General features: G+C 38.3%; 1 protein-coding gene across 1 annotated transcript in view; it reads left to right on the plus strand.

Moving 5' to 3' along the window:
• Positions 1–24,149, plus strand: part of Abcb5 (ATP binding cassette subfamily B member 5) — a 68,599-nt gene that overhangs the window by 23,318 nt on the left and 21,132 nt on the right. Inside the window, exons 14-20 of the mRNA XM_090332298.1 lie at positions 344–505; positions 3,646–3,786; positions 8,242–8,385; positions 10,231–10,335; positions 10,807–10,884; positions 16,319–16,402; positions 22,650–22,853. Of these exons, the coding sequence (XP_090188424.1) occupies positions 344–505; positions 3,646–3,786; positions 8,242–8,385; positions 10,231–10,335; positions 10,807–10,884; positions 16,319–16,402; positions 22,650–22,853 (918 nt within the window). The remainder of the gene's footprint in view (positions 1–343; positions 506–3,645; positions 3,787–8,241; positions 8,386–10,230; positions 10,336–10,806; positions 10,885–16,318; positions 16,403–22,649; positions 22,854–24,149) is intronic.

Raw genomic sequence — 24,149 nt, forward strand, 5'->3', positions numbered from 1 at the left:
TCCCTATTTTAAAGATAGCAAATAATGAATTTAAACTAGTTCCTTTTGGTTTCTCCTATTAGATAGCTCTGAAATGATCACTTGGGTCCTTTCTAGTTCTAAAGTCCTATGTTTATCCAAAAAAAATAAAAAGCACTAATTGGGAATCAAATTTCAAATTCACTTTCTAGTTTCCTTTTATTTAATTTCTACTAGTTTCTCTAATCCATTAAGATTTCCAAATGTCTATATCCAAGATAAGATTCTTCCATATTGAAAATGATACTGGGAAAGAAGTCTTCTTGTCTACTGAGCAGATTATTTAGACTAATTAATGTTTCTTTCACACACTCCTGTGCTGTAGGCAAGCAAAGGCCGGACAACAATTGTGGTAGCTCATCGGCTTTCCACTATTCGAGGGGCAGATCTGATTGTCACAATAAAGGATGGGACAGTGGTGGAGAAAGGAACACACGCTGAACTAATAGCAAAGCAAGGCCTGTACTATTCACTTGCAATGTCACAGGTAACGACCTTCTGTTGACAGATTTTCTTTATTTCTGGGTGACAGAGTTTGAACACAGGGCTGTGCACATGCTTAGTTGGTGCTCTAGCATTTGAGCCAAACCTGGAGCCTGGCTTTTTATTGGCTAGTCTGGCAATGGAGTCTCATGGACTTTTCTGCCCAGCCTGGCTTTGAACCTCCATCATCTAGATCTCAGCTTTCAGAGCTGCTTGAATTAGTCAGGAGCCACTGATACCTGGCTTCAGAAAGTATTCTTTTTAATTTTCAAACATAAAAAATGTTATACTAAAAAAATAGAAGTCTCCCATTATAACCTTGACTTTCAGAAAGCAACCAAGGTTGTTTCACAGTTCCCATGAAGAAACAGAGCGTGTTTCATTGTCTCAAAGTAAAGCAAAAGTTAAAGACTAATTTTTTTAAGGATAAAGGATATAGCCCAGGGGGAGAGCATTTGCCTAGTGTGCACAAGGCCTTAAGTTCCATCACTAGCACCAAATTGAAATAAATAAAATAAAATGGTATGTAGGGTCTAATATTGAGCAGGCACACTTCAAATAAGGCTTCAAATTTCATGCTGTGATTTGATATATATTAGAAGATAAAAAAAAGATGCTTCAGTTCGATGCTTCAGTACCACGTATACATAGAAAAAAGCCAGAAATGGTGCTTTGGCTCAAGTGGTAGAGCTCTAGCCTTGATAAGTCCCAAGAAGAGTGCTCAGGCCCTGAGTTCAAGGCCCAGGACTGGCAAAAAAAAAAAAAAAAAGCATAAGTAGAATTAAAACTCAGCTGCTGGGGAAATAGTGAGGAAGAGAGAGGCAACAAAGTCAGATCGAGGTTGAAAATGTGCAGGAAGCATTTAATCTTATTTGTTTGCATTCAACAAATGCCCACTTAGTGAAGAGAGACACAGACTTTAGGTATAGATGCTGGGTACCTAACCCATGCCCTGGAGTAAACGGTAAAGCTCCTATGGGACAATCAAAGGCAGCGTGGTACTTCTAGAGGCACACGCGAATTGACATTCTTCATAGCCATGTTTCAGCAAGTCCTGAGACCCACCCAGCCGATCTCACATCTTGGGGTGTGTGAACATCAGTGATGGAATCAGGCCTTGCTGGCTTTCCCGCTGCACTGCAGCTTTTTGCTTGTGATCTGAATGGCAGTTTTTCCAGAGGTTGTTCTGTGGAAAAGTCAGCTCAACCTTCTTGCTTGGTCCATTCTGCTGTAGCTGGCTACTCCTACCACTGAGGTGAGGATTTTTACCAATTAGGACATTTAAAAACACTTACGTTGCCTTATGAAATTTGTGATTTCAAATTTCAGTTAAACCATGATGTTAAAATCAACTACTTTTGAACGTATCTTATGAAGTAATGATAGGAAGACAAATGTTGAAAATGTTACCATACTTGACCCAAGTACTGGTAGCTCATATCTGTAATCCTAGCTGATGAGAAAGCTGAAATCTGAGGATTTCAATTTGAAACCAGCCTTGAGTGAAAAAGTTAAGTGACAATTCCCATTAAAAAGTATTAGTTAAGTGCCTATTTGACCATTAATTTGCATGCTTTTTATTCTATAAAAAGAATTATCTTATGAAATAGTAAGTTTAATGTTTTAAATCCAAAATAAGCTGGGCATGGTGGCTCATGCATGTAATCCTAGCTACTCAGGAGGCTGAGATCTGAGGATCACAGTTCAAAGCCAGCCCCAGGAGATTCTTATCTCCAATTAACCATTAGAAAACTGGAAGTTGTACTGTGGCTCAGGGAGTAGAGTGTTAGCCTTGAGTTGAAGAGGTCAGGGACTGTACCCACACCCAGAGTCAAGCTACATGACAAACTAAAAAAGTAAGTAAATAAATAAAATATACAAGAGAATCTGAAAGTCAATTGAGAGCTTTTGAGATTTTTAACAACTATTATAGCTAGATCTTTCTTGGCAGTAACATGTTTTTAAAATTCTTTTTAATTATAAAATAATAAAAAATAATGTAATATTACATCATGAGTTTGTGTTTTTCACAATTTAGGAAAAACAAAACTGTCTGTGTTATAAATACATATAAATAGGGATTGGGAGTTTGGCCTAGTAGTAGAGTGCTTGCCTAGCATGCACGAAGACCCAGTTCCTCAGTACCACATACATAGAAAAAAGCCAGAAGAGGTGCTGAGGTTCAAGTGGTAGAGCTCTAGCCTTGAGAAACTCCCAGGACAATTCTCAGGTCCTGAGCTCAAGCCTAGGACTAGCAAAAAGAAAAAATCTAACATCTTATTTGATAGTTTCCACTTACCTAAAATAATGTCTAGTCAGAAATAGCAAGATCAGTTAAAATCATAATACACAATGAATGTATATAAACAATATCTTCTGTGTGTGTGTGTGTGTGTGTGTGTGTGTGTGTGTGTGTGTGTGACAGTACTGGACACTGCCCCTTAGCACTTGAGCCACCCTTCCATGTCCAGTTTTTTGCTGCTTTATTGGAGATAAGTCTCATAAATTTTCCGGCTTTGGCCTAATAACTATTCATGTTTTAAAACTTTGGCTATGCCAAGCACCAGTGGCTCACACCTGTAATCCTAGCTATTCAGGAGACTGAGATCTGGATTGAAGTTCACTTTTGTGCCCAGGCACAAAAGTGAGATTCTTAACCCCAGTCAACCACCAGAAAACCAGAAGAAGTGGCATTGTGACTTGGTAGAGCACTAGCTTTGAGCTGAAGAGTTCAGGGACAGCACCCGGGCCCAGAGTTTAAGACCCATGACCAACAACAACAAAAAAAAACAACTTTCTCTATACAACTTGCCTCAAATTTGGCTCAGTCAAAATGAGCTGAGTTGTGAGAATTCCCTACAACCACAGAAATTATGGTGCTGAGGCTGTTGAAAGGAGAACTAAGCCACAGCAGGGCAAAGTCTAGAAGGCTGTGAGCTCCAGGCTTTGTTGGGAGCTAACTGGTACCTACCAGCTTTAGGTTGGGTCAAGATAGGTACATTCAGTGTGCTTTCTTTATCTAATCTCCAATCTGAGGAGTACAATAATAGTAAAAGCAATGGCAGTTTTAAAAGAACCTTTCATACAATTCCTCTGAATATTTTAGACAGCACTGTAATGACAACCTGTCCTTCCTCATTTAAGGATATTAAAAAAGCTGATGAAAATACAGAGTTCATGACATGCTCCACTGAAAGAGACACCAGCACTCTGTCTCTGGGTACTGTGAACAGCATGCAGCCAGACTGCCCAGGCAAGTCTGAGGAACCCACCTGCTACAAACAGGTAACGCTGGGGCTGGGAGCAGGGCCTACTGGTAATGTGCTTGCCTAACATGCACGAAGACCAGGTTTGATTCCTCAGTGCCACATACATAGAAAAAGCCAGAAGTGGTGCTGTAGCTCAGGTGGTAGGGTTCTAGCCTTGAGAAAGTCCAAGGACAGTGCTCAGGCCCTGAGTCCAAACCCCAGGACTGGCCAAAAGAAAGAAAGAAGGAAGAAGGAAAAGAAGGAAGGAAGGAAGGAAGGAAGGAAGGAAGGAAGGAAGGAAGGAAGGAGGAAGGAAGGAAGGAAAGAAAAGAAAAGAAAAGAAAAACAAGTAACATTCACATGCTCTCCAGTTTTGATTTCAGTGGTAAAAAATTGACCATTAATACCAATAATGCACTACTGTCACAGGACAAGTCTCCCCAACACCCCCTTGGCATCTTCTAACACCTTATTTATGTCACAGTTCTGTGTTGGGGGAAAATAATCTCATGAGAACTTATTCTTTCTATGAGCAAGCGAGCCATGGGAGAAGTCAGCATCTACAAGTGAGGTGTGGCTATCACCTGTGATGCTCAAGGTTGAGGTCAGTCATGCAAGGACATAATGCACCCCACTCTGGATGCAAACCAGCTCCTGCACTCCCAGGCAGAGCCTGAGGAGCCTGGCTCACTAGAGCCGAGATATAGAGTCCCAAAGTTCTCCTCCTAACTTCATTGCAGCCCTTCATTGCTGCACATGCACCCCGATACCTCTCTTCAGTCTTCACCCAAATGCTGACCCCATTTCTAGACCACCACGCTGCCTCTTTCCTAGGAGCTTAGCCCTAGCACAAAAGGACCTGAGACTCTTATCTCCAATTAACTCTAGAAAACGGGAAGTGGAGCTTGGCTCAAGAGTAGGACGATAGCCTTGAGCTGCAGAGCACTGGTATAATACTCTGGCCTAGCTGTAGGACTGTAGCCTTGAGCTGAATAGTTCTGGGATAACACCCACACCTAAGGGGTAGGGTGGTAGCCTTGAGCTGAAGAGCTCAGGGACAGCGCCCAGGCCGAGTTCAAGCCCCATGACCCACAAAAACAAAAACTAATCATTTCAACTAGTGGGGAAAAAAAAAAGGCATGAGCTATAAGTAGAAAGTTTAAAAACAACAACAACAAAAAACCATTGAAAAATAAGTTGCAGGATTTTGTTGTTGTTGTTAAATATATTCTCATAGTATGGAAATAAGCTGTTCCATATTAGATTTCCTAACAGAAATCAAAATCAATGTAGATGAATGCTCAAAACAGCTTAAGTTTTAATCATCCAAAACTGTCACCCAAACAAACATATTAACAACTGAATGAAGAAATAAGTGGTGGTACATTTGTCTAATGGAATAATCCTCAGTATTTGAAAGGAATGAAATACTGATTCATAGAACAAGAGGATAAAACTCAAAATGATTATCTTGGGCAAAATAAATTAGACTAAAATCAAGAACAGGTACTTTGCAACTGCAATCCTAGCTAATCAAACAGAGAGCTGGAAGATTTTGAGGGCCAGCTCTGGCAGAAAAGTCTATGACACTCCATCTCTAAAACAACCAGCAAGAAGTCAGGCAGGAGACATGACCCAAGTAGTAGAACACCAGCCAAGCAAGTGCAAGACTCTGAGTTCAAAACCAAGTACTGCCAAAAGAAAAAAAATTCACAACATATGAATCCATTTACATAAAATCAAAAACAGAACAAAATAAGCAATGGAGGCAGAAAGCATATCAGTAATTGCTGGAAGGGAGGAGGGATGGATTTACAACATGAGAGGCTAGAGAAAAAGATTGTGAAAAAAGAAAGATAAAATGAATGGAGCTAGTAGGATGGTAGCCTTGAGCTGAAGGGCTCAGGGACAGTGCCCAGGCCTAGTTCAAGCCCCATAACCCACCAAAAAAAAAAAACCAAAAAACGAATAGAGCTAATGGTTATATGCATTTCCATGAGTATGTAGGTCTGTCTAAACTTACCAGGTTAGGCATTCTATGTATATGCAAGTATTGTTGGAAAATAACTCCATAAAGCTCTAAATTATGCCAGATGAAATTTTCCATTGTATAGGAACAGTTTGTTTTTCTTTGTAAAATTTTTTCTGTTTTTAGAAGACACCTATTTCATATTCATCTATCACATTTAGGACTACTCTGCATATAGTTTATTTAGGTAGCACCATAACTTCCATGATTCTACAGAAATTGTTGGAGTTTTTTTTTCTTGTTTAAACTTTTTTTCCTATCTTGTTGATACAAATTAAATGACATCCATTTTATCCTATTATTATCATCCCAGAGGCAAAAGGACATCTTCCATAAATTATCTGTGTAATATAGATTATCCAGTCAGGGCAAGCTGGCCCTTCTGCACTTCCTGGCTCTGTAAATTACTGCTATTATACCCTGGGACATGCTAACCTTAGTTTCACCTCAAAATAAGGTAATTTTGTTAAATATTATGTTTAGTACTCGATAAAACTCCATGCACAACTTTCTTAATTTCCATGCATTTTTGTGGACAGTTAGGTAACTGGGGGTGAAAAACAAACAAACAAACAAAAAAAAAACAGAGGCCTCTGCTGATTATTGCTCCAGAAAATTTCAGAAAGAAAGATAATACTGTGAGATGTTGAAACAAAGTCATAGATTCATTGTTCTGAAAAGAGATTTCAAAGCTGGTAATTATCCAAGTTCCATTGTCCAAATGAGAATTTGTCAGTCTAAACTAAAGCAAGAATTATGAAACTCATTTAGTAATCTTTCCCGAGGGATTCTGATTGTGAATTCATAAACACTATTATTTATTACCTAATGCCATGAAAAAAGTTTTAATTTTTTACTAACCAGTTTTCTGACTTGTTTCCTACTCAAAATCATGACTTTGCGAGGTGCTGGTGGCTCAAGCCTGTAATCTTAGCTACCCAGGTGGCTGAGAAATGAGGATCAAGGTTTAAAGCCAGCCCAGGCAAGGAAGTTCATAAGACTTTTATCTCCAATTAAGAAGCAAAAGGCCAGAAATGAAACTGTGGCTAAAGTGGTAGCATGCCAGTCTTAAGCAAAATATCTAAGGACAACTCAGACCCTAACATCAAGTGCTGGACCAACACAAATAATAATAGTGATAAGAATAACAATAACAATAATGACTTACCAAAACCTTAGACAACAGAGACCAGACATTCTTCATGCTACGGTCTATCCTTTGGTAACTGTGACCACTGTCCCCTCTCCCTGCACATACCCAGGAAAAACTGGCAGATACCACCATGCTTAACGGCATTGAGCTGCTTTCTGTATGAAAAACCTTGTGTAATGCAAGCAACAGCCATATCTGCTAACATTTATGGGTGTTAGTTGTTTATAAATACTGCCATTCTGAAAATAATCCTGATGGATGCTGATGACTCATACCTGTAATCCTAGCTGCTAAGGAGCCTGAAGTCTGAGGATCTGGGTTTGAAGCCAGCTCCGGCAGACAAATCTGAGAGATTGTTACCTCTAATAAAACAGGGGAAAAAAAGCCAGAAGTAGAGATGTAGGTCAAGGGATAGAGCCCAGTTATGAACAAAAAAGCTAAAGGAGAACATCGGACTTAAGCTCTAGCCCCCCAGTATGGGCACAAAAGAAAGAGAGAGAGGAGAGAGGAGAGAAGAGAGAGGAGAGAGGAGAGAGGAGAAAGAGAGAGAGAGAGAAAGAGAGAGAGAGAGAGAGAGAGAGAGAGAGAGAGAGAGAGAGAGAACCCTATACAGTGAGAACTGATGTCTTCTTACTTGTAAAGATAAGGAAAGTGAAATTCAGTGAGATTAAATAATATGTTCTGAAATAATAGCATTTCACGTGTAAATAAGAAGCCCAAAGCAAGCTTGTAGACAAGTGTTAAAAAAAAACTTTTTTAGTAAAAGATTAAATAATATGTTCTGAAATAATAGCATTTCACTTGTAAGTAGAAAGCCCAAAGCACTTGTAGACAAGTGTTAAAAAAAAAAACAAAACTTTTTTAGTAAATAAATGATAAAGCTAGAGAACTCTGACGCTTCAGATCCTAGTAACATTTTTACCTTCTACTTTACCTTCCACTTTGCTCTAGGCTATTGAACTGTTGAATAAGAGTGATTAAAACGTAGGCTTGTTATTTTGTTCTGTGATTCATGGCTATCAGAACATATAAGCTAATTTTCAGCTTTTGAAGGAGAGCCACAGAGTGAAATACAGTGCTGAGACTGTACAAACAGTCCCTTTAGAGAACAACTGCTTTATGTTTTGTGCATAACATGGGCAATGAACATTTTCTTTTTTTTTTTTTTTGAACATTTTCTAAGAAGAACGTTCTACCTTGCTACCAATTATGTGTTCTATGTTGTATTACAGTTCTGTTTGAGAGTGGTCAGCTGCTCTGACTTCTGTTCTTAATCTAGGATTGTTCACCAAGGTATTTCTTTTTAATAGACATGTCTTCCTGAAGTTTCTCTACTGAAAATTTTTAAACTAAGCAAGTCTGAATGGCCGTTTGTGGTCCTGGGGACATTAGCTTCTGTGCTCAATGGATCTGTTCACCCTGTTTTTTCAATCGTCTTTGCCAAAATGGTAACAGTAAGTACAATTCATTTGTGAACAATCAGAATAAAGTCTGTGTGAGAGAAAACAGATTTGCTGTGCATGAATCAGAATGGGGGATGGGGACTTTCAGTGGTTCCTTGGTTTGTCCTTAGACTAGGGCCATGCTGGGAAGGTTAGCTATTTTCTTGGGAGATAAACCGTGTCTATTGTGTCCTGTTTGGAGGGGCTTGTTAACTGAGTGATAAGTAAAGAAATTGCTTTGTTTTCTAATTTTGGATCCAGCATTGTATCAGCAATCTTACCTAAGCACTAAAGCAATAAAACAGGCAAATACCACTACCCTCCTTTCAACTAGCTGAAACAATGACACTTTTATTACCAAGCCAGCTCAGGGAGAGGAAAGAACAGACTGAGATTGTGCCAAAAACACACAAGAGCTGACTAGTTCCTGACTCAAAGACCTAACTAGATCTTACCAATCTTCGAGTTGCTTGTTTGTTCAGCTACATTTCACCAATATAATGATGAACTGTATCCATTTCTGGGGGTCCTTCAACAGGCACTGTACTGCAGAAACCACTGTCAAGAAAGGGATGTTAAGAAACCTAAGTTGTTGTTGTTGTTTTTCCAGTCCTGGGCCTTGAACTCAGAGCCTGAGCACTGTCCTTGGGCTTTTTCTCAAGGCTGGCATTCTACCACTTGAGCCACAACACCACTTCCGGCTTTTTTCTATGTATGTGGTACTGAGAAATCGAACCCAGGTCTTCGTGCATGCTAGGCAAGCACTTTACCATTAGGCCAAACTCCTAGCCCAAGAAACCTAAATTTTTAAGAGTTTTTAGAAATAATTCAAATCAGGCACTGGTGGCTCACTCTTATAATCCTAACTACTCAGGAGGCTGAGATCTGAGAATCTTGGTTCAAAAGCCAGCCTGAGCAGGAAAGTCACTGAGACCCTCATCTCCAGTAAACTACCAAAAAAAAAGGCCGAAAGCAGTGCTGTGGCTAAAGTGTTAGAGTACTTGCCTTGAGCAAATAAAGTCAAAAGACTGGCACACACAAAAAAGAGAGAAAGAGAAATAATAATTCAAATGCCCTGATGTGTGTGTGTGTGTGTGTGTGTGTGTGTGTGTGTGTGTGTGTGTGTACACGTACATACCAGTACCGAAACTTGAGCACAGAGTCTAGGTGCTGTTCTTTAACTTTTTTTGTTCAAAGCTGCCACTTTACCATTCATGCATTCTAACTTTTCACCAGTTACTTGAAGAAAAGAGTCTCAAAGACGTTTCTGCCTGGGCTGGCTTTGAACTATACTTCTCATATCTCAACATTCTGAGTAGGTAGGATTAAAGGAATGACCCACTGGTCATTAAACCAATGCTTTAATGGAAAGTATGCTACGATATTAAATAGCAGACAGAAAACCCATGTGTCTGATACAATATTTACAGAGCAAATATAAGAAAGTCAAAAGGGGGGCCGGGAGTTTGGCCTAGTGGTTAAAGTGCTTGCCTAGCATGCACGAAGACCCGGGTTCGATTCCTTGGTACCACATACATAGAAAAAAGCCTGAAATGGTGCTGAGGCTCAAGTGGTAGAGCTCTAGCCTTGAGAAAGTCCAAGGACAGTGCTCAAGCCCTGAGCTCAAGCCCAGGACTGGCAAAAAAAAAAAAAAAGAAAGTCAAAAGGCAGTAAAGTTTATAAAGTATACTAATAGGCAGTAGAACAATGCTATGCTTTAACCTCCAGAAATGTATTATGCTTTACTTTGTTGAAATTCATTTAGAAAATCTGATGTATCTACACATCTTGGGGGAGGGGAGGTTGTTTGTATATTTTCCCTTTAAACTTCTGATGGAAAAATCTGCTTCTTTTCAGATGTTTGAACATGATAACAAAACCACATTAAAGCATGATGCCGAAGTGTATGCTATGATTTTCGTCATTTTGGGCATTATTTGCTTTGTCAGTTATTTCATGCAGGTAAACTTTTGGTGGGGGTTATATGGGGTTTCAATGCACTTGCTGGGAAGACACTGGATGGCTCAGACATGTCACCTATCCATTTACAAACTGGTTATTTTGTGATAGGGCCTCACTTCCTGTCCAAGCACATAGTTGAATTGTGATTGGCCTATTTTAGACTCCTAGCTAAACCGAAAAAGCATGTTGTCATTGCACTCAGCTCTTGATGAGATAAATGTCAAAGCTGGCTTCAAGCCACCATCCTACTGATCTCAGCCTCCCAAGTAGCCAGGGTTACAGGCGTGAGCTACCACCACCAGCCAAGACTTGGCTTCATGCAGGTACATTTTTCATAAATTACACATACTAAACAGGATATTTTTGTCTCTAGTTGAGTTAAAATATATAGTTGAGTTAAGAATATTACTAAATGTCACAAAGAAATAGAAAAGTGTTCAGAATAAATGTAGATTTTTCTTTGTTTCCTAGGGCTTGTTTTATGGCAGAGCGGGGGAAATTTTAACCATGAGATTAAGACAATTGGCATTCAAAGCCATGTTATATCAGGTCAGTGTGTTCAGCTGAATTTTTCTTATCTTATTTGACAGGTGTAAATTATTCCAGATCTTAATTCTTTCTCAAGCAATTTCTTGGCATCTTTTCCTTAAATCACTTTAAAAAGCATGCTTTCTTTGTTTTGAGCATCAAAATCTGATCTCAGTATTCTTACAGCGAGCATATCTTTCTGGTGGGGCACTAGTGGCTCATGCCTACACTCCTAGCTACTTAGGTGATCGAGATATGAGAATCATACTTTGAGGCCAGACTGGGCACAAAAGACTGTGAGACTCTTATCTCCAATTAACCACCAAAAAGCCAGAAGTGGAACTGTAATTCAAGTGGTTAAATGAGCACAAAAACTTGGGGACAGTGCACCAGACCTGAGTTCAAGCCGTGGTATTGGCATCCCCCCCCAAAAAAAGAAGTGTATATTTCTAATAAAAGCAGGACTATAAATATTATGTTGGAATATAATACAAGGATTGATGGTTCATGTCTGTCCCTTGCATTTAGCTTAACAATGTTTTCTTTTATATTCTGCTGATACTGGAACTTAAACTCAGGAACCTGAATGCTGCCCCATGACTTTTGTGCTCAAGGCTGGTGCTTTACCACCTGAGCTACCACTACCCATTGGCTTTTGGATGATGAGAGTCTGACAGACTTTCCAGCCCAGGTTGATTTTGAACCATGATCCTCAGATCTCAGCATCCCGAGTAGCTAGGGTGAGAGGCATGAGCCATTGGCACCCAGTAACAGGTCTGTCATCGAATGCATAATGTAGTGTTATTTTGACATGGGGATGGAAGACAAATTAAAACTAAAAAAGAAGAGGTAAGGACTACTGTGACAGGGTAGCATTCTTGAAGGTGAGAAGCTGATCATTCCTTCTAGTTTTCTTCTAAAGGCCAGGTGAAGCTCTTTCCCTCCACACTCAAAGCAGCTCTGGCCTCCTGGGAAAAGTCCTGAACTCAGGTAACATCAGTGCAGTTGGCAGGTCTACCACTGTGAAATAACTACCACAAGGTGGATAGAGTAGTTGCAATCTCCAGAGTGTTAGGGGAAAATGGCAGGAACATGTTAGATTGGCACCTTTAAAATTCTTTAGTGATGCTGAGGTGGATTGAGTTACCCTGAAAGCCAGTAATCATTGGAGCCCTTTGCCTTACTTTGGGTCTGCCAAGTTAATGGAGCAGGAGCAAATAGCTTCCTGCCAGAGTAATTTCTTTGCAGAAATAGATTTACTGTCACTCTGGATGATTTCATGGAAAACCAGTTTTGCTATCACATGACTTTCAGGAGTAGGACTGCCTTGAAACAAAAGGCCACAGTCTTTGTACTCTTAGGCAACCCCAAGATACAAAAATGCAGAGATGCAAGCTGGGGGTTTCACATGACAACCTGATGCTCTGAAGCATGCCCTGCTCAAAAAAGAACTCATCTGATACTTCATGTACATATGTAAAAAAGGAAGTGGGAAACTTGATACGATTGGTGGAGGAAAAATAGGTGGGAGGGGAAAAAAGAACAATGAAAGGTGACTGATCATGTGCACTAGATACATAATTGGAGATGTTAAGTTGTTAACCCCTGCTCTACCATTTGTAGATTTAAAATAAATTTTAAAATTAAAAGAAAAAAATAAATTTAAAAGGTCCCATCTCATGCTTGTTTTATATTTGAGATATCCCTTACTGGAAAGATCATAAATTGATGTAATCACTAGATAGATTTCTCCTATTACATCTGGAGTTTGTATAATTTATGAACACCTTTTGTCTTTACCTCAAATCTTTCATAAAGGTGGGATTATAATTAAGTAACATTATTTTCACATTTGTTGACCATTTCTGCTTGTTTTGTCATCACAAATTCATGTTATGTTAGTTTTCCTGTATTTATTATGTCTTTCTAGAACATTCTGTAAATGTTCCCTGAAGACTCTAAAGTGTAATATTTTCCAAGCATAATGTTAACTTCCTATCTATTCATAGCATGCTTAAAAGGAAAGACTCTGCTGGACAGAAGTCATACTGACCCGTGGTTGTTCATCTCGTATTTTCATGAATAATATTGGGCATTAATCCCTTTCCTAGAATTAATTATGTGAACACTAACAGTAAATTCTTGGATAAAATAAACATGTGTTAGCATGTGCTAAACCATAAACTCTTTCCTCTGCTGCTGCTTCACTGATGTTATTAAATTTCCCACAAAATCAACGCCGTCCCTTTTAATCTATTACTTCTTTTCCATTGTCACCCCTCAATAGTCTCTTATATTTGCTTCTTAAAATTGGAGGGAGAGTGTAGTTTACTAAGTATTTCCTTTGTAACTTTACAATGTTTGCTTTGTCTATAATATTGAAAGCTCTACATTTTTCCTGAACTTTTATTGCTTAGTTTTTGTCATCAGATAAGACTTTGAAGACCTAGAAAGCTTGCTGGGGCTTGTGGGATTTTTATAACTATTTTGAACTCTCATTTTAGGTACAAGTATTTTTAAAAATCAGATGTGGTCTTTGAGTAGCTAGAATAATTTGAATTTTATATGATTTCTTAAGCTCCTTTCAGTGAAAAAAAGAAATATTCTAATGGCTGCTGAATTCCTTGATTGTAAATAATTTATTGCTCCTTGGGTTTTAAAACTAAGTTTATATTTCTTAGTGGTAAATAATGACCTTTAGTTGAGAGAGGAGAGGAAAGTTAACAGATTTGAAGTTGATTTAACCCACATCCCTTGAATTGGATTAGCTAGGGCTTCTGGGAGAAGGGGATAGTTTTATCCTAAGTCTATAGTATTGACTGTGACCTTCCAGGAATTTCAAGAAGGACTTGAGTTACCTCCAAAAGAATATGAGGTACCAAGTTCTAAAGCAGGCGAAATAAGGAACATAGGAATGAAACTGTGGCTCAAGTGGTAAAGCACCAGCCTAAAAACCCTCAGCCAAGGAGCTTGAGGAGTCAGACAGGATAATCAAGAAAATGAAGGACTCCTCACCTCAGTTTTTGCCAGCTGTGGTCTTAGGCAAGTTGCTTTATGTCTTAGGCCCTTGGTTTCCTCATTTATAAATGAAGAATCATAGATTCTCCCTCACAGTGTGGATGACTGCAATGACTAAATAAGAAAATGCATGCCAAGCAGTAACTTATATTGTGAATATTTTTTTGTTTCTCATAAAATTACTAGCAAAGGGAAGACATTGTATCAAAGAGGTTGACAGATGTTTTTACTAGTAATTCTTTCACCATCAGGAAGAAGAAAGGGAAATTAGCCCACCCTGGAATCTAAGATTCAGAAAATCTGATAAGTGGCTTTGACAAATCTTACCTATGTAGGAAAACTATCTGAACATTAATGAGCATGTACAACTCAGTTACTAATTTGTGGGAAAGCAGTTTGGAACATCTTACTAATTGAAAATAGGATCACTAAGACCACTCATGTTTTGCTGTGTGTATTAATACCATGTTTTGAACTCAGAGCCTTGTGCTCTCAGCTGTTTGTTCTTTGCTGGCACTCTACCACTTAAACCAGGCCTTTAGCCTGATGTTTTACTGGGAAAGTGGATATGCAATGCAGAAGATTTGTCTGCCCAGGTTGGCTTTGAACTATGATCTCTTGATTTCAGCCTTCTGAGTAGTTAGATTTACAAGTATGAGCCACCAGTGTCCAGTTAAGTCTATTCACCTTTTTTTATTTTTTTTTTACTGGTCCTGGGTGCTGGCCCTGAGCTTTTTTTTCAAAGCTAGTGCTCTACCACTTGAGCCACAGCTACACTTCCAGATTTTTTGGTGGTTAGTTGGAAATAACTAATTCAAAACCTTTCCTACGCAGGCTGGCTTTGAATAACAGTCCTCAGATTTCAGCTTTCTGAATAGCTAGAATTACAGACATGAGCCAACGGCACCTGACTAACTTATTGCCATTTTTACCCTATGATATATTATAGCAAGTTACTATGGAAGTCAAAAATTTAATAGGCAATGTTAAAATTCTTTTTCTATATTATTTACTTCAGAATTCTGTTTAAAAACCCTTTGTATGTTCCATGCCATGTTGAAATCAAGAAGCAATTAGAAAATATATGGTATGTGCTAATCTGGGAGAAAAAAAGTCTATACAACAGCATGCCAGTAAATGACTTCCGGTTTAAATATTCACACTTCCTGGGATTGCGCCTATGAAATGGCTATTGTACCACACACATCTACAACTCTAAACCCATTGGGACATCCTCCCAACGCTTGGTTGACAAGGCCTGGTGCTGTACCAGAGTCCCACCTACCATGGTTCCTAATATGTTCCTCTGATTCCTCTAATTCTAACACAACTCCACAATCAATCCATAGCCCTCGATCTGTTTTGCTTTTCTTCTTCTTAACTAATGCTCATGTTTAAGTAACCTGTGCCTCAGGGCCTCAGGTCCTAGGTCAACAGATTTTTATGTTCTTTACTCACTAATAAGAAGCCAGTCTCCACATGATTTTTTTCTCACTCCACAATAGATGTAAGTAGTGGGAGGCAGTGGGAGGAACCCTTCACCAGCCTATAAAAGAAAACTAGAATTCCTCAGGCTGAGAAGTGCTGAGAAGTGCTGTCTCTATTAGCTGTTGAAAATGAAATTGCTTCTTCCATTGTGCTATCATTGCTCATATTTCTGACCTGTCTTCCTCAGATTGCATGCCTCTTGGCTGCTTTTGTCTTGTGCTTCTTTGGCATCATACCTAAAATTGGGGGATAATGGTGAAGAAGGGCCAAGTGAAAATGTGCCTAGGGGAATCCTAAAGAGAGAGAGACAGACTTTGCCATCGTTAGTCAGTTGAGGCAAAAAGATTTGAAACCATTTCTAAATTGTGTTGTGAATCACTTTATTATTTAAATAAATCTCTCCACAAAAGACTTGGGAAAGTGAAACTTCAAATTATTTTGATGGGGTTTAATAACTATTTTAGAACATAGATTATTTCACAATATGGTAACATGGTAATTAATGAGTGAAAATGGCTGGGCTTTCATTCTTCACTTTACTATACCTAGATACAGAGCTTTGTGAATAAGAATCAAAAGTCCTTGTTCCCAAGATTTAGGTACAGGTGAGTGGGAAAGTGAGAAAACACACCTTCTAACCACAGCAAAATTATCTTTTTGCATGTATGTGTGCCAGTCCTTTTACTTGAACTCAGGGACTTAGGCTCTTGTCTGACTTTTTCATCCAAGATTATCATTCTACTACTTGAGCTTCTGTTCCACTTCTTGCTTTGGGGGTAGTTGAAGATAAGAGTCTCTTAATTTGTCTGCTCAGGGTTACTTCAAACTGCAATCTTCAGATTTCAGCCTCCTGAGTAGCTAAAATCAGGCATGAGCCACCAGTGCTTGGCCAGAGAAAATTACTTTTTATAACCATATGTTAATTCTCTTTTCTCCCTGCCCCCCCCAGGATATTGCTTGGTTTGATGATAAAGAAAACAACACAGGAGCCTTAACCACAACATTGGCCATAGATATAGCCCAAATTCAAGGGGTATGTACACTATATTGATTTTTTTCATTATCATGTATATGCAGTGTGCACATGTTAACCTGCACAGCTCTATCTGTGCCTGGCTGTGGGCTAGGCTGGGACAACCCTACCATTAAAGCAATCAGGTAAGCCTCTGAGATCTGGTTCTTTTAACCCAAATTAAAGAAGTCTTAGTAAATATAACAGGATAGCTTTAGTATACGGAAACAGAATAGCTAAGCTTTAGTATATGTAACAGGATAGCTAAACAAGAAGACAAGAGGAAAGAGAGACAAGAGCTTATTATGGAATTCACATCTTTTTAATGTAGCAAGTGAAGGAAAACTTACCTACCTCGGATTTTTTCCCCCGATATACCTCAAGCTGGTCTGGACCTCCTGAGTATTCCTATCAGGCTACCCAAATGCCAGGATTACTGAATTACTGGTGTACACCAAGCTCTGCTCCAGAAAACTTCTTTTTAAAAATATAGAATTTTGTTCTTATTAAGATGTTGTACAGAGGGGTACCATTTTATAAGTCAGGTAATGAGTACATTTCTTTCTTTCTTTTTTGGGGGGGGACAATGTCACCCCTTTCTTCATTTTTCCCCAGTTTCCTTTATCCTTGCCAAGTTACATAGATCATTTTTCACATCTGAAAATTTCCTTTCTTTATCCCATAGCTGGGACTTGAACTCAGGGCCTGAGCACTATCCCTGATCTCCTCTTGCTTAAGGCTAGCACTTTACCACTTGAGTCACAGTGCCAATTCTGGCTTTTTGTGTTGATGTAGTACTGAGGAATTAAATCCAGAGCTTCATGCATGCTAGGGAAGTACTCTACCACCAGGCCACATTCCCAGTCCAACAGCCTTAGATTTTAGCTCAAGGATAGGGATGAGTCAAAGCTTCACTCAGGTGTGTGTGTGTGTGTGTGTGTGTGTGTGTGTGTGTGTGTGTGTGTGTGTGTGTTTAAATCAGCATTTTTAACCCCAGAAATTAGTATCTTAATTTATACCAACTTCAATTCCTGCTGGCCTGTGGACATGGGTCTGTGCTAGTTGTTATGCAGATGGAGCTGTATAGACGTGTGCAGTCATGACTTGTCACATTACATGGAAACAAAATGTTTATGCAACATGCTCATTAATTAATGACGCCATCAGCAGCATAATGAGTGTCAGTCATACTTAAGTGCAGGGTAGTGTGCAAGAGATGCAGAAACATTTGTTAGTTCCTTTCCAATTACTTTAATACAATCAGCCTTTATAAAGCAAGTGAGATTTCAATTCTGATTGACAAAAAAAAAAGCGAAACAACATTTCACTTTTCTTTTACGTGAAATTAAAATTTTCTTTTTAGTCCTTTGTTTAAAATAAGAATAGCAACACAATATATGTCAGGATACAACAGCAGCACCTCACACTCATGTTTACTGAAGCACACTATTCACATTAGCCACTATAAAAACAGCCCAGATACCATACAACTGATGAAGAGATTTTTGTTTGATGTGGTACATTTACACAGTGGAGCATTATTTAGACATAAAGGAGAATGAAATTGTGTGACTTACAGGGAAATGAATAGATCTGGATCCATCATATTAAGCAAAGAAAACTATCCTTATATTCACTTATTGTTTCTAATAAATAATGTCTTTTACTCAAAGAATTTAATGAGAATATTGCTCAGCTTGATGGTTAACAAGCATCTGATTAATACTATTTTATCACCTGGAACTTTCTCAGAGCAATCAGTAAGTGCTTGTCCCATAACAACTTCTGGGCAAGTCAAACTTTCATTGTTTTCAATGCAACAAAATAAATGGGTGGATTATGAAGATTTTGAATTTACTGATCTTAAAAAGTAAAATGACTACAGAAAGTGTTCACTTGTTTCTGGCCTCTAGTAGCTTATGACTATCATCTGACCTAGTCAGGAAGCTGAGATTTGAGGATCGGGGTTCTGAATCTGCCCAAGACATGTTGGGAGATAATTTGAAAGATCCTATTTCCATCATGAACTTAAGTAAATCCTATTATATGACAGTTTATTATATAATTTCAATTATATTTCATTCGATCAAATATATCAAGGTGAATGTCTCTTCTTATAATAATAATAATAATGTACCTTATCTGGGCACTGGTAGCTCACACCTGTAATCCTTCCTATTCAGGATGCTGAGATCTGAGGATCTGTTTCAAACCATTCCTGCAGGAAAGTTGGTTAGACTTTAATTCAATTAACCAGCAAAAAATCTGGAAATGGAGATATGGCTCAAGTAGTAGAGTGCCAACCTTAAGCAAAAAAGCCTATGGAAAGCACAAGATCCTGAGTTCAAGTGTCAGTAGCAGCATAATAATGATAATAATAACAACAACAACATTGTCTTTGAAACCTTGAAGAATCATTTTTAGAAGCTTTAATACTTTGAGAGTCATGATAAAAAAAAAAACATGTTGTGGAGATACAGTCATCAGAAAACATAGTTCCTAGAATAATTGAATGAATGCAAGTCATTTCACTGGTATTGTTTTAGCCCAAGGTAATGGCTGGTGGCCAACCAGTTCATCTGTCAACATGCTGTTATCTGTGTAATAGGTAGTTTTCATTAAGGTATAAAACTATTTGAGATTCCTTTGGAGACTAGATTCCACAAAATTACAAGGTTATTGTTATTCCTGTGGATTTTAGCAATCTTCTAGTCAACCATAGGTCTTATTTCACTTTTGTCCACAAGAAGGGTGTTGCCGATACCACAATGCACACTTTATATATGCCACAGACAGACTAGTGCCAATGCCAGACCTGTAATTACTATCCTGAGAAGCCAGAAAGATTTATTTCCCTTATTAATTCTAAGAATCCAATGAGAAGATTAGCTTATCCTAAATATTATTTTATTATCTGGACACCATTGAGCTCATTTCTCTATTTAACCTTTTAACATGGAAAATACATAAGCAGCTTGACATGACTTCTAATTCCATCAGTGTTAGCAATCATTCAAATGACTTTGCCACAATATAAAGTTGGCAGATAGCTACTTGTCCCTCCCCACCCCTGTACTTTTAGGTTAAATTAATCAAGAAAAATTATCAAACCTTCATGGCTTGTGGTAGATTGATATATGCTAATGATGCTACAAAAACTAATACCCAAAACATGATAAATTCCAAGTAAATTTGATTCATTTTCCACAAAGTGTATGCTAGTGAATAATGACCTTTTGTAAATGTATCCAACTCATTGTTCTTCTTTCACACCTATTTTCACTACCATCATCTGACAACACAATTTGGGCAGATTCAGCTGCAAGTTGTCCTTAGCCTTGTCTCAAGTACTTGGAAAATATTTTCATCTCCATTCATTCCAAAGAGACTGTTCACAGCGTCTGTCTTTTCGGTCACTTCTAATTACTCAATAACTAGCTGGAAATGGTAGCAACCACCTGTAATCCCAGCACTCAGGATGCAGGAAGCTAAGGCTAAGGATTGAAATCCAAGGATTGAAGTCTAACTGAGCTGCATGGCAAGCCCACCCAACACACACACACACACACACACACAATGTATACATTCTATATATACAATATATAATATATGGTACACAAATATAGTACATATTCTATACATTGTATATCATATATATATATGATATATAATATATTCTATATCATATAATATGCACTAAATATATATTATATTATATGTTATAGGTAATGTGACTCCATTGTGAGCCAGGAAGACTACTAAAAATAATTTTCTTGAACTCAGGGCCTAGGCACTGTCCTTAGGCTTTCTCAAGACTAGAGCTCTACCACTTGAGCCACAGCACCACTTCCAGCTTTTTTCCATGTATGTGGTACCAAGAACTCAAACCTGGGTCTTCGTGCATGCTAGGCAAGCACTCTACCAGTAGGCCAAACTCCCAGTCCCCATAATTATTTTTATTTGACTGGTACTTGTTTCAGAAAATAATCAATTAAATACAAAAACTCATAATGAATATCTCTGGTAACTCATCATTCCATATTCTAGACACATCTTTCTGTTAGTATGATTGCCCTCTGCCTCCAGGTCTCCTTGGAAGAACAGTTCTTGGCTGTCGGTCTGAAGTTGACTATTTTGTCTTTCATATGCTTTAAAGACTCTGTTTTACTTCCATTTTTTGATATACTTCCACTGGAGATAGAATTTGAGGTGGACATTTTTGTTTGCCGTTGTTTTTAACTCTGTGGGGATTTTTTAGTGAGGTATTTGTCACTATCCATATTTTTTTCCTCTATATATAATGCCCCTATCTTATCTGCTTTGGCACAGACTTTGAAATTGTGATGAGCTCTCATATTATCTCTGACTTACCATCTTGTGCTTGGAGTTCACTAATAATCTTTAGATTTATAAGCTTGTAATTTTCACTAAATTGGGAAAAATTATTGATTATTATTTATTCAAGCACTTCTTCTGTTACCTCACCTTTCCCCTCTTCTTCAGAGTCCCCAACTACACATTCATTAGTTTGCTTGAAGGTGAACAATAATTCCCCTATACTTTTGTTTCTGAACTTATTTGAAATAGTTTCTAACAAGGTGCCTTGAAAATCAATGATCTTTCCGCTTTTACTATCTAACCCTTTATTTACATTTCAGGTAATTCATCTCTCATTTCTAAACTTTTGTCCTTGCTTTATTTTTGTTTTGGTTTTCTGAGACAATATTTTATTATATAACGCAAGCTGACCTCAAAGTCATCATTCTTCTGACTCAACTTCTCAAGTACTAAGCTTATAGCCTCACTGACATCTAGAATTTTGATTGGGACTTGTTTTATATTTTTATTACTTCTTGAAATATGGAAGTACAAGGATTTGAAGTAGGATTGTTTTGAAAATGTAGTCTCTCAAACTTTTCTGTTCAGGCTGGCTTTCAACCAGTCCTCCATGTCTTGACTCCCAAACAGCTAGGATAACAAGCATGAGTCACCAGTACCTGGCTCTCATCCAGCCCTTTTTGAATCCAGTTATTTTTGAACTAGTGTCTCCCTTTGTACTCGGGCTATCCTCCTATACATCCTATTTAAATTATCTATACTTTCTATTATTTCTGGACTAGGCCAGCCTTTTCTTTTAGATAAGGCCTCATAAGCTTCTTCTACCTGGCTGGCTTGGAATCTGAATTCTCCAGATCTCAGCCTCCTGTGTGGCTGGAATGGTAGGTACATGTCATCGTATTTGTTTATTAGTTGAATAATTGATTTTCTCCATCTAGCTAGGATAACAGGTGCAAGCCACTGGAGCCCAGCTTAACTTGTTAATTATACATTGATAATGTTTCATTAATAAGTAAAGCAATGTATAATTTATCTGTTCTATCTATTCTACACTGTGGAGTAGTTAAATTATGTGCTGAACATGTGTGTTATGTCATATGCTTGGAGTTTTTTTATGTTTGTTTTGTTTCTGGCAAATCCTGAGGCTTGAACTCTGGGCCTGGGCACTGTCCCTGAGCTCCTAGCTATGCAGGGGGCTGGGATTCAAGGACTGTGGTTTGAAACAAGACCATGAGACTTTTATCTGCAACAGACTACCAAAAAAGTCAGAAGTGGAGCTATAGCTCAACTGGTAGAGAGCTAGCTTTGAGCAAAAGAAGGTCAGGGACAGCACTCAGGCTCTGAATGCAAACTCCTGAGTGAAAATATATAGATATTCTTTTAGCAATTTCAATTCTATAGCATATTGAGTTTTTATAATGTACAAGAGAGCTTTGGTGTAATTGAAATGTTATAACTTTTGATGTGAGTAAAGCAGTTGTGAAGCCAGCCTGGGCAGGAAAGTCCATGATACTAATCATCTAAAAACCAGAAATGGTGCTATGGTTCAAAGTGGTACAGTGCTGGCCTTGAACTTGAACTCAGAGGTTAGACTTAGTCCCTTAGCTTTTCCTGCTCAAGGCTGGCACTCTACCAGTTGAGCTACAGCTCTACTTTGGACATTTTAATGGTTAATTAGAAAGAAGAGTCTCATAGATTTTCAAATTATAATCCTCAAATCTCAGCCTCCTGAGTAGCTAGGATTAAATGTGTAAGCAACCCGCATCCAGTGGTTTAGGACATTTTAAAAGTCTCATTTAATCTTCAAAGATAAATTTGAAGTATACATACTTAAAGAATAAAAGCCTGACTTTCTACACAGGATATCCAGAAGAGAAGTTCTTGTAAATTTAAAGTTAACTTGTTTTTCCCTGAATATGTCTTCTTATAGGCAATAAACACAAGAGTTGGTGTCCTAACACAAAATGCAACCAATATGGGGCTGTCTGTAATCATCTCCTTTATATACGGGTGGGAGATGACTCTCTTGATTCTCAGTATTGCTCCAGCCCTCACTCTAACGGGAATGATTGAAACTACAGCAGTGACTGGTTTTGCCAACAAGGATAAGCAAGAACTGAAGCGTGCTGGAAAGGTAAAATGAAGTACTTGAGCCATCATTGTGCTAGAAGAGAAAATAATTAGAGGCTTCATATTAAAGATTATTCATTTCCTCTCTTAGGAACGTATGGTTCCTAAGTGGTCTATATGGATTGAAAATTACATGTGCACACACATACACATGCACGCACGCACGCACGCACGCATGCACGCACGGGAGGTGGGGGGGAGAAAGAGAGAGGTGTCAGTGTGGAATATGAGATGTGAGACAGCAACAGAGTAAAATTTTAAAGTCAAACTAGCAGAGTTAGAATCCATTTTCAGTCACTAATAAAGTGTGAGAGGAGCATGTTATATCAACCCTTGTCAATGAGAACTTCTCTTTGTAAAGTGAGAATAATAATCACTTACAGATTTGTATAATATACAAAGCAGAATTGCTATAGGCAAAGTGATTAGAATAGATTCTGATAAACTGTAAGCACTTAAACAATTTCAGCCATATAAGTTTAGGTAGCCTCAGATACTGTTGTTTGGGGAACTCAGAAGTTAAAAGTTTGAGTTCAGTTTTCTTTTTGGTGGGCTTCAATCCTATTTTACTTTCTTGTTTATTTCTTGGCAGAGGTCTAAATCTGCTTTTTATGATAGTGTATCATATGAATATTAAGTCGTAGGTCCTATGCTTCTACCCTAGGTCTTCAAGCCATTTTTTCCTTCTGGTTTTTCACTCAAAGCTGCTGTTCTACCACTTGATCCACAGCTCCACTACTGTTTTTGTTTTGTTTTGTTTTGTTTTACAATTAATTAATGTAAGAGTCTCCTTGACTTTCCTTATCCATGCTGGCTTTGAACTGCGATCCTCAGAGCTCAGCCTCCTAAGAAGCTATAGTCAGGCCGGGAGTTTGGCCTAGTGGTTAAAGTGCTTGCCTAGCATGCATGAAGACCCGGGTTCGATTCCTCGGTACCACATACATAGAAAAAAGCCAGAAGTGGTGCTGAGGCTCAAGTGGTAGAGCTCTAGCCTTGAGAAAGTCCAAGGACAGTGCTCAGGCCCTGAGCTCAAGCCCAAGACTGGCAAAAAAAAAAAAAAAAAAAAGAAGCTATAGTCAGAGATGCAAGCCACTGTCACCTGGCTAATGAGGCCTTTTAATGAAACAATTTCAAAAGGTTTATCACATTTATCATTTAATATCTGTACCCTAGTGACTAAATCACACTCCAATGAATATAAATATTCATAAATAGGCTTTCCAAGTACCAAGCTCAATATAATCTGGTTTTACTGACCCTTGACCTCCCCCCCCATCTTACACTAGAGAAGAATCCTTGG

This window comes from Megascapheus bottae, chromosome 5 (genome assembly GCF_031878675.1).
Source record: "Megascapheus bottae isolate mThoBot1 chromosome 5, mThoBot2.hap1, whole genome shotgun sequence".
Lineage (NCBI taxonomy): Eukaryota > Metazoa > Chordata > Mammalia > Rodentia > Geomyidae > Megascapheus > Megascapheus bottae.